Genomic DNA, 9436 nt, shown 5'->3' on the forward strand with positions numbered 1-9436 from the left:
AACTGAAGTAGCCTTTTTGAGCATTTGCAGTGTTGCCACAAATTTCTGATAAAAAGAGAAGAAACTAGATGCTGCTCATCTTTTTCCACCTACCCCCCCCCCAGCCCTTTTCCATTTTTAATCATTCGAGACTGTTCATTTGCCATGCAAGAATCTTTGAAACCTTAACTGGAACATTTCTGATGACTTATCTACGGATTATTTTTTCTTTTTCTTGTCAACAACTGGAATGTAGATTTCATGTTTGTTTGATTTTCTTGCCATCTTATTCTTCTCAGCAGCTTTTGCCTGAGCGTAGCTATGAGGTTTGTTGCTTGAAGTTTCTTATGAAATTTGACTTGACTTGTGTGAGGTAGAAAAGCTAATGCCTACAAACTTAGAAGCCATTTCCATCTTTTTGCAACTCTTATAGTCAGGGGTTTACCTGAATCTTAAGGTATATACACACTTGTGGGAGCACATCAGTGATAAATACTTCTAGGGTAGCAATCTAAGTGGTAGTCTTGTATTACTGATGTTCTATAATAAATGAGAGTTAGATAACTCAAAAGTTATTTCTAAGAGGTAAAGAGCTGACCTTTCCCCAAATATCTTTTATTTAATGATCAAATAAAACCTTTGAGAATTTAGTCTAGTACCATCTTTTAGAATCCTTGCTTCCAACGTGCAGCCTGACTTCATCCTCACTATGATGAACCTGTTTGTTCTCCTGTATATTCAACACTATTCTCCAGCACCACAGCGCAAAGGCATCAATTCTCTTTCTATCATCCCTAGTCATTGTCCAGATCTCTGACGCACTGCAAGCAATTGTGAAGACTATGGCCTGGATCAGGCGCACCTTAGTCTCCAGACTGATGTTGTTGCTCCTCAGTACTCTGGAGAGGTCCCTGACAGCTGACTTCCCCAATGCAATTTGTCTCTTGATTTCCTGGCTGCTGGAACTAAGAAGAGTGTTGATTGTAGAGCCAAGCAAACTAAAGCTGTTAACAATCTTAATCTCTTCACCATCCAGAATGATGCTGCCAATTGGCCCAGAGTTGAGAATCTTTGTTTTCTTGATATTCAGCTTCAATCCATATTGAAGGCTGCAGTCTTTGATCTGCAGAAAGTGCTTCAGGTCCTCCTCAGTTTCAGCAAGCAGGGTTGTATCATCAGCATAACGCAGGTTGTTGATAAATTTTCCTCCAGTCCTGATGCCACACTCCTCCTCATACAGCGGTCCTTGGAGAGGCACATCATACTTGGAAAGGTGGAGGGACGGAGAAGGAGAGGATTGATGAGATGGATTGATACAGTGATGGGGTAATAGGGGTAAGTGTGTCAGACAGTGAAGTTGGCTCAAGATAGAACAGGTTTCAGGGGTGTTGTACATAATAGGGTCGTTATGAGTTACAAGTAACTTCATGGCACATAATAACACCACCACCACAACCACCTTTTAACACAAAGAACACATGCATTGCCTTTTTTGCAAACCACATTATATGTTGGGGATTTTTTTTTTCTGCCCAGTCAGAAATCTACTCTTTCATATTCTGCTCTTTGCTGTATACATGTACAAATTATTACTACCTTATGAGACAGTGGGGGAAGGGGAAGCAGATAACAAAAGGATTAAGAAAAAGTATAACAGTTATTTGACTGAAAGTGGTTTTTAAACTCTTATTTGATCATAAGCTCAAAATCTCAAACTCATTGCCTGCTGAGTTGGAATCCGTCCATGATGAGTTTTCCCAAGGTTGTATATCCCAATGAAGGGAACTGGCCATCCTCCCATGGAGAGCTGGTGGATTTGAACCATCAATGTGGTGGTGTCTTTGGGTTAGCTTTACCACCAGAGCTCCTGTTGGATCATGCTATGTATCTTCGGATTGGTAGCGCTGCTTCTTACCACAGGCCACCTGAGCTCCCACTGGCTGCACAATAGAGCATATTCCTTCTTTGTAGTTAAGAAAAGGTGGGACCTACCCCCAGTCCTAAACCCGAAGAGGTAGAGATGGCCTGTGTGACCAAAAGCACTTATTTTACCTTTCGCAAGTTTGATGAGACCTTGTGTCTATGGAGCCATCGATCGGGTTGTAGGCAATACAGAGAGTGGTCATCAATTGTGGTGTCTAAATTCAGAGACATCTCAATAAGATGGATTGATACAATGACTGGGGTAATAAGGGTGTGTCAGAGACAATAAGATTGGCACAGGAGAGAGCAGGGTTCAGGGCTGTTGTACATAAAGTCGCAATGAGTCATAGGCGACGTGATGGCACAACAACAAAGACGGCCAGAAATAGCTCATTCTGTACAAGTAGCCATCACCTATTTAATGAAAATTTATGGCACATGCTTGTGGACAGTTTAATAAGATCAGAAAATGAACCCTCCATTATCCACATGCTCTTGGACAAATATGGAGACGCCTGTCCCCATAGTGTGCATGTACCGCTCACAATCTGGGTTTTGGACAGGGTGGGGCCTGGAGTAGGTGAGGAAGGTCAGGACTAAAAAGCTTCCGGATTATCACGTGCTTCCATGTCAAGTACAAGCTTGGAGCCAGTCCATGCTCCACCCCCATTCTCCGAGTCACCTCTCCTTTGCTGGGCTGATTGACAGTCTGCGCAGTCACCACCCGGGATTTTCATAATGCAGACATCTCTGTGCGGGAAGTCAATCACTGCTTTACTTCTGTGCTCTTCTTCCCACGCAGGATGGCAGGCGGTCCCTCGGCATGTTTTCCTCCACAGCTTCCCTACGCCCAATACCTCCCTGGTTGCCCTCTTTTGTACTTAGTCAGGCCAAATGTCAGGTCTTTCGGGACTCCCAAGTCAAGTACACTTCCCCGTTGGAAAAGTATCGCTCATTTCTCGGGAGTAGATGGACGTGGGCAAGAGGAGGAGGCTGGGCCAGTGCCAACAGCTTCCCTCCACGAAGTGTCAGGCGACCCCTTCATTGCAACCCTAGAAATTATATGTCGTTCACAGTATCCTATGTATTTCTAACAAACTCTAACAAACAACAATAAAAAGTTTGAGACAGTTTCTGTCTTGCAAATTAAAACTATACTGGGCTATGAACAGTAACACCAAACTTGTTCGTTAAGGACTTAGCAGTGGATAGGAACCTTTCTCCCGGTTCTTCCCGCGCTCTCCAGGACAGGCAAATCCTCACTTGCACCTCAGCGGTGAGGAGCAGGGAGGACGCTCGGGTCTCAGAGGAGATTGGGTTCCGGGAGTCCGCAGGCCAGGCGCGCGCACGAGGCACTGGCGCGCGCACCGGGAGCCGGGTGCGCGCGGGGCCGGGAAGCGCTCCCTCCGGGATCGCGGCTGCGCAGTCGGACCCAAGTTGGGAAAAGGGGGAGGAGGGTGGAGAGCCGGAGTAAGAGGGAGGGGGAGGAGCAGCGAAGGCGGAAGCCATGTTGGAGTTTCACCCGGAGCGAGGGGCTGCGAGCGTCCTCCTCTCCCTGTGGGTGTGACCGGGGTTCCGGGCGGCTGCAGCCTGCGGGGGGCGGGGACGGTTAGGCCGGGCGGCGGCGGCCGCAGCGTGGGGCTAGGCGATTGTGACCACCAGCGGAGGAAAGGGACCCGCTGCGGCTCCCACTCTCCGTGTGGCCCCCTGCACGCCCCCCCTCCCCGGCCCGGGAGGGAGGCGGGGGGCACCCGGGGCCCGCCATGAACCCCGGCTTCGACCTATCCCGCCGGAACCCACAGGAGGACTTCGAGCTGATTCAGCGCATCGGCAGCGGCACCTCCGGCGACGTCTACAAGGTGAGAGCCGGGCGCCGCGCGCCTCCGAGGCCGCGGGGTCTGACCGCCGGGAGGGCCGGGGGCGCGGCGGAGCCTCGGCGTCCGGGTCAGCGCTGCGCTCTGCCGAGCCGCCGGCGCCCGGGTCGAGCAGGCGCCGCGGACTCAGCCGCTCGGATGGAACAAAGAGCCGAATGTGTAACTCCGGGACCTCTAAGTCCTTACCTGAGCCCTTGGCTGAACGCACTTCTGGAGGCGCTTTTCCTGGGAGATCGCGGGGCGGCGAGCACCCAGTGGAGAGCGACCCGGCGTTTGTTGCATCGGAGGGTCTGCGCGAGCAGGCGCACGGCTGGCGTTTGGCGTATGTCAAACCTGCGTGTCTCAGGCGGACCCGGGGCTGCCGTGGGCTCCTGGGGAATGCTGGCCACCAGGCCTGGCGGTGGTGCAGCCCACTGCCTCCATCCACAGCCCTCCACTTTTTTTTTTTTTTTCTCTTATGACCCGCATATCAGTTTCATTTAATTTTCCAGCTAATGACTTTCACTTGTAAAACAAATCTATTTTGTGTGTGTGTCTTCTTTGGAGTAAAGAGTAAGTTTTTTTGTTTTTGTTTTCAGATCGAGCTGAGCTATTATGACATGAAGTGTGTTTTTTGGTTTGGGATTCCACCTCCCCCCCCAGTAACACTTTAGACTGAGTTTGCTTTTTTTTTTTAAATTATTTTATTTTGCTTTTTAATTTGGAAGTGGCTTGAAAGCTTAGGAAAGATACTGGTTTGGCAAGGTTCAAATTCAAAGTCCATTAGTAGTACAGCATTCCTGTTACAAAGGGACCACTTCTAAATGTGGGAGGATAAATCACTCTTCCCTGGCTAGCTCAACTCTTGGCCTCACAGCGACTGCCAAGCGCAGGGGAGGATAGTGCCAAATGTGGCAGCAGGCTTGATTTAGTCGGGTATCTTCTTACTGGTAACTGAAGTTGAACTCTTCTTTCTCGTAGCACCAGAGGATCCACAAAGAAACGTAATTTTACAATAAAAAGCTTAAAACGTTAACAATGAATTTTAACTTTTGCCTTTCATGTGCTGAACATGAAAACTGATTTAGTACCTGGTGACCAGTCCTCTCTGTTAGCCCTGTTTTGTGATTATTTGCTTTCACCTTCATGTATCTATCTAATCACCGTTTCCCACAGATAATAGAGATGTTTAGATATTATTCTAGCAAATGCTTATGGCCTGTACATACTATTTAAGTGGCAGCTAAGACAAGCCTTGGTGGTTCAGTGGTTAAAACACATGGTTGTTAATGGAAAGGTGGGTGATTAGCAAACACTTGGTAGAAAGATATGGTAGTCAGCATCCCTAAAGATAATCCAAGCCAGGATAGTTCTCTTCTTCCCTGTTAGGGCCTCTATAAATCAGAATCTACTCCACAGCAGCAGACTTGGTTTGTGTTTGAAGAACTAAGCACTCTAGTTGTAGCAGAGATAGACCATGGAGCCCAAGCCTCATTTAGAGCTTAGTATGTTTTTGGGACAAGAGCAACATAAAACAACCTTTAACATAACGGCGTTACAGTTTTCTTTTGGATTAGGATCAGTGTTGTAACTGCATGTAACAGAAGGACCTGAGCTGGTTTAGAGTGTCCAGAGTGGGGATCTGAGAGATGGTTGGGCATTGCTTAGGGGGAATCTAGAATCTAGCAGATAATAGGAAGCTCTGGTGACCTAGTAGTAGGGCACCGCTCCGTCATCCTAAGGGCATGCAGTTTGAATCCACCAGGTGTTCTTTGGGGGAAAGCTAAGCAATCTCCTTATGTGTTATTTACTGCCTCTGAAAGCTCCTGGAGTGTCAGCCATGGGTCATTTCCGACTTGACGGTACACATAACAATAATGTGGAAATGGGAGTTGTGGTGGTGGGGTGTGTAATGTATGTGGATGGTTTGAATCCATCAGCAGCTCCATGGGAGAAAGAAGTCCAGTGTTCTGTAAAGAGTTACAGACTTGGAAACCTTGGATGCAGGGTTGTTATGAGTCAAAACCAACTTGGTGGTAGTAAGATTTTGTGTTTAAGGATTTCTAAGGAGACCTGTATGGCTTTGACAGCCAGGTAGGGAGAATGACTCTAAAGCATACAGCACAAGGCCTCTTAGGACATCTGTATGGAGAATAGTTTGGAGGGGTAAAAGAAAATAGTTTGGAGGGGTAAGAGTGCTTAGGAGGCCTTTGCAATATTCCAGGTAAGAACAGTGAAGTTTTCAAATCTGGTACCAGAGCCTGAACTGTCTTGTTGACTTCTACTTATGGTAACCCTCCAGAAAGTTTCCTAGGTTGTAAAAATCTTGAAGGGAGCAGATTGCCCTTCTCCCAAGGAGTGGCTGGTGGATTTGAACTTCTGACCTTGTAGTTAGTAGCTCAGCATTTAACCCACTATGCCTCAAGGACTCCTTTTTGAATCATGAAAGTAGAAGTAGATGAGTCCCAGGAGCTTATGACTAGTTTAGGGAGTCTCCTTCTGTTGAGGAGGAAGCTCTCATGGCATAGTCTGTATGGGTTATGCTGCTTAACACAAAGGTTGCACCTCCCTTGTGGTTTCAACACACCAGCAACTCCTTGGAGGAAGATGAGCAGTCAGCCTCTGAAAACCGACTCTGACTTGATAGCCGTGAATTTGTGTGAGTTATATTCAGACTAGTGGCCTAGTCTGGGGTGAATTGTGCTGGTAGCTCTCTCTGTTGACTTGAATCCACTGACTTGACAACAATGAGTTTTTGAAGAGGATTTTTTGGTTATGTTCAGAGAAAAAAAGTAGCTGAAACTGTATTAAAGTTTGTCTTACTTGGAAGTGTGTAGTGTGGCAAATAAGTTCTTTCTGCATTCTTTTAAAGTTACATATTTTAAAAAAGGTATATATGTATGTTTATATCTGTATATCCTACAAAAAACTCAAGTAGCTAATAGGTAAAAGGGGTGATAGAAAGACTCATAATTGTTTAAAATAAAAATAACAGCAACAGCTAATGCATTTATGGAGTGCTTACTACTTTTCCAGGCCCTGCCATGAACTTTCTCCATATAGTAACTCAATTCTCACAACTCTAGGACATAGATGGTGTTAATAGCTTAATTTTGCAGTTGAAGAAACTGAGGCACAGAACTTCATCGATGAAGTTGGTAGGGAACAAAACTAAAATTAGAACCAATTTCTTAACCAGTCTTCTCTCTCTAAAGATAGGATTAGAACATATAACTAATTACCAAATGTCTAGTAGAGAAACTTACTTACAATTTGGTGCAACAGTTGAGTTGTAACCTTACTCTGAGTTAGATCTTTAAGCAGTAGTTGGAATGCCTGATTTCTGTAGTGCAACAAGACCTCCCTGTTTTTGTAGAATCAGCCAAGTGAACGTTGGATAATAGGTGCTTGATCCCTGCTGCCAGAACCTTCTGATACCAGGGGCCCAGAGCAGAGAAAAACCCCAAGTGATTTTTGGCAGTTGTTCTCTTATCCTATTTATTAACCCAAAGTTTAATCTGTATTTTTATCTATAAATGCATATGCCACAAGATAATATTTATTTACTGTTTGAGAATTTTCTTTCTTATGGGAATTAGTTTGATAAGAGAAGAGTGCTTTAAAATGTTTGTTTTTAAAAACCAGTATGTATAATATGAATTCTTTAATCTCCCCATCTGTCCTGCTAAAAATGCAATAATTGTATTAAGTTAGAGACAGTTACTTATAAGTTAGAAGGAGAGGGTGAGGAATTTTAAGGTTTTTATTTTAAAAACTATCTGACTCAGTATTCTCTGTGTTATGTTTATGGTGGCATGGCTTAGTTAAAAAGCACTAAACTAAGATGTGGAAAATCTAGATTTTATTAGCTGTCTGACCTTGTAAAATCACTTAGTCGTACAGCTGTTTTCGTGTGATGGTATTATTATCATCATATGTCCTTTAGCTTTTGAAATGAAATAAATGTTTATTTAACCAATGATTTTTAAAAATTAACATTTTTTTTAAAAAAAATAAGGTTTTCTGAATAGTTTTTTCCAAGCTAATGTAGTTGAAGTATGCCGTGAAGTATGTTAATAAAAGCTCAACCCCCAACTGTTAAGTCATACTCATAGTAACTCTTGGTTTTTTGAAGCTGTAAATCTTTGGAAGGAGACTACCTGTCTTTCTCTTTTGGAACACCTGGTGGTTTCAAACTGCTAACCTTTTGATTTAGTAGCTCGAGATGTTATGCATTACACCACCTAGACTCCTTGAAGTGTATGTTAAGATGTGGAATAAAAGACAAACTCAAAACTTTTCTTTTAAGATCTGTCTTTCTGTTGGTTTTACATTACTGTCAGATGATGGATTTCTTGCAAGGCTTGGTTATCTGTTGAAGGGTATGCGAGTTGATACCTAGAACACTACAACCTTGACCTTAGGTGGCCCTGCTACCACTCTAAAAAGAATAGGCTTAGTGTTATAGATGTGTATGCTTTCTGTAGAGATGGCAGAGATGTAGAGACATTCATTCATTGTTTTCAAATAAGTCTGTGATCCAAGGAAATGGACTCATAGCTAGTCCTTTGGTGGGTGTTCAGAGGCAGTAAATCAGAATGAGAATCCCAGAACACATAATTGTGCTCATGTGAAACCTATCCGTAGACCAGGAGATTGCTCTGAAAACAGAGCAAGGGAACACAGCGTGGTTTAGAATAAAAATCTGAGTCAGGGTTGTTTCCTTTCTCCATATTCATTCAGTCTGTATGCTGAACAGAGAATTTTATTTTTAAGTAAAATTTCTATTTTATGCTAATTTACTTAGAAAGTTTGTATACATTGTTTCTCACACGGGATCTTTTACATTTCCTTTACCCACCCCTCCCTCCACCCATCAAATTGTGCGGCCCTATGATTACCACTCCCCTCACCCCACTCACCCCCACTCCCTTCCCCCCTTGGATCCTCATACACATTTCACTAGTTCTACAATAATGGTCTTATACAATATTTGCCCTTATGGGATTGAGTTAGCATAATGCCCTCTAGGCCCTCCCAAGTTAGGTAGTGATTTTCAAAATCATTGATTCTGTATACTGTATAGTTTTCCATTGTGTGAATGTACCATAATTTCTCAATCCATTCTATTGTTGTTGGACATTTGAGCTGTTTTCCTTGTTCTTGCAATGGTGAATAACACTACTGTGAACATTGTTGTACAAGTTACCATTTGTACATCAGTTCTCATTTTCTTGGGGTATATTCCAAGCAGTGGAATAGCTGGGTCATAGGGAATTTCTGTGTTTAACTTTTTGAGGAAACGCCAAACTGCCTTCCAGAGTGGTTGTACCATTTTACTATCTCACCAACAGTGTTTAAGAGTTCCTATCTCTCCACATCCTCTCTAACATTTATTAGTTGCTGTCCTGTTAAACTTTGTCACTGTTATTAGGGTAAGGTGGTATTTCCTTGTGGTTTTGATATGCATCTCTCTTACATTTCCTCATGCGTCTGTTGGCCATTCGGATAGCTTCCTCTGTGAAAATTCTTTCAATGTCATTTGTCCATCTTGTAATTGGGTTGTTGTTATGTGCCATCGAGTCTTTTGCGACTCATAGCGACCCTATGTACAAGAGCCCTAAACACCGTTCTATCCTGTGCCAACCTCGCTGTCTCAAACACATTCATTTCCACCACTC

General features: G+C 44.0%; 1 protein-coding gene across 2 annotated transcripts in view; it reads left to right on the forward strand.

Annotated features, from left to right (window-relative positions):
* Nucleotides 1-3665: 3665 nt before the first annotated feature.
* MAP4K3 (mitogen-activated protein kinase kinase kinase kinase 3) overlaps nt 3666-9436 on the forward strand; it is a 257922-nt gene continuing 252151 nt past the window's right edge. For both annotated transcript variants that reach the window (XM_006882333.1, XM_006882334.1), the window contains exon 1: nt 3666-3761. In XM_006882333.1, coding sequence (XP_006882395.1) covers nt 3666-3761 — 96 coding nt within the window. The remainder of the gene's footprint in view (nt 3762-9436) is intronic.

The sequence above is a fragment of the Elephantulus edwardii genome, unplaced genomic scaffold (genome assembly GCF_000299155.1).
Source record: "Elephantulus edwardii isolate Elephantulus edwardi_28Jun2011 unplaced genomic scaffold, EleEdw1.0 scaffold00019, whole genome shotgun sequence".
In the NCBI taxonomy this organism is placed as follows: Eukaryota; Metazoa; Chordata; class Mammalia; order Macroscelidea; family Macroscelididae; genus Elephantulus; species Elephantulus edwardii.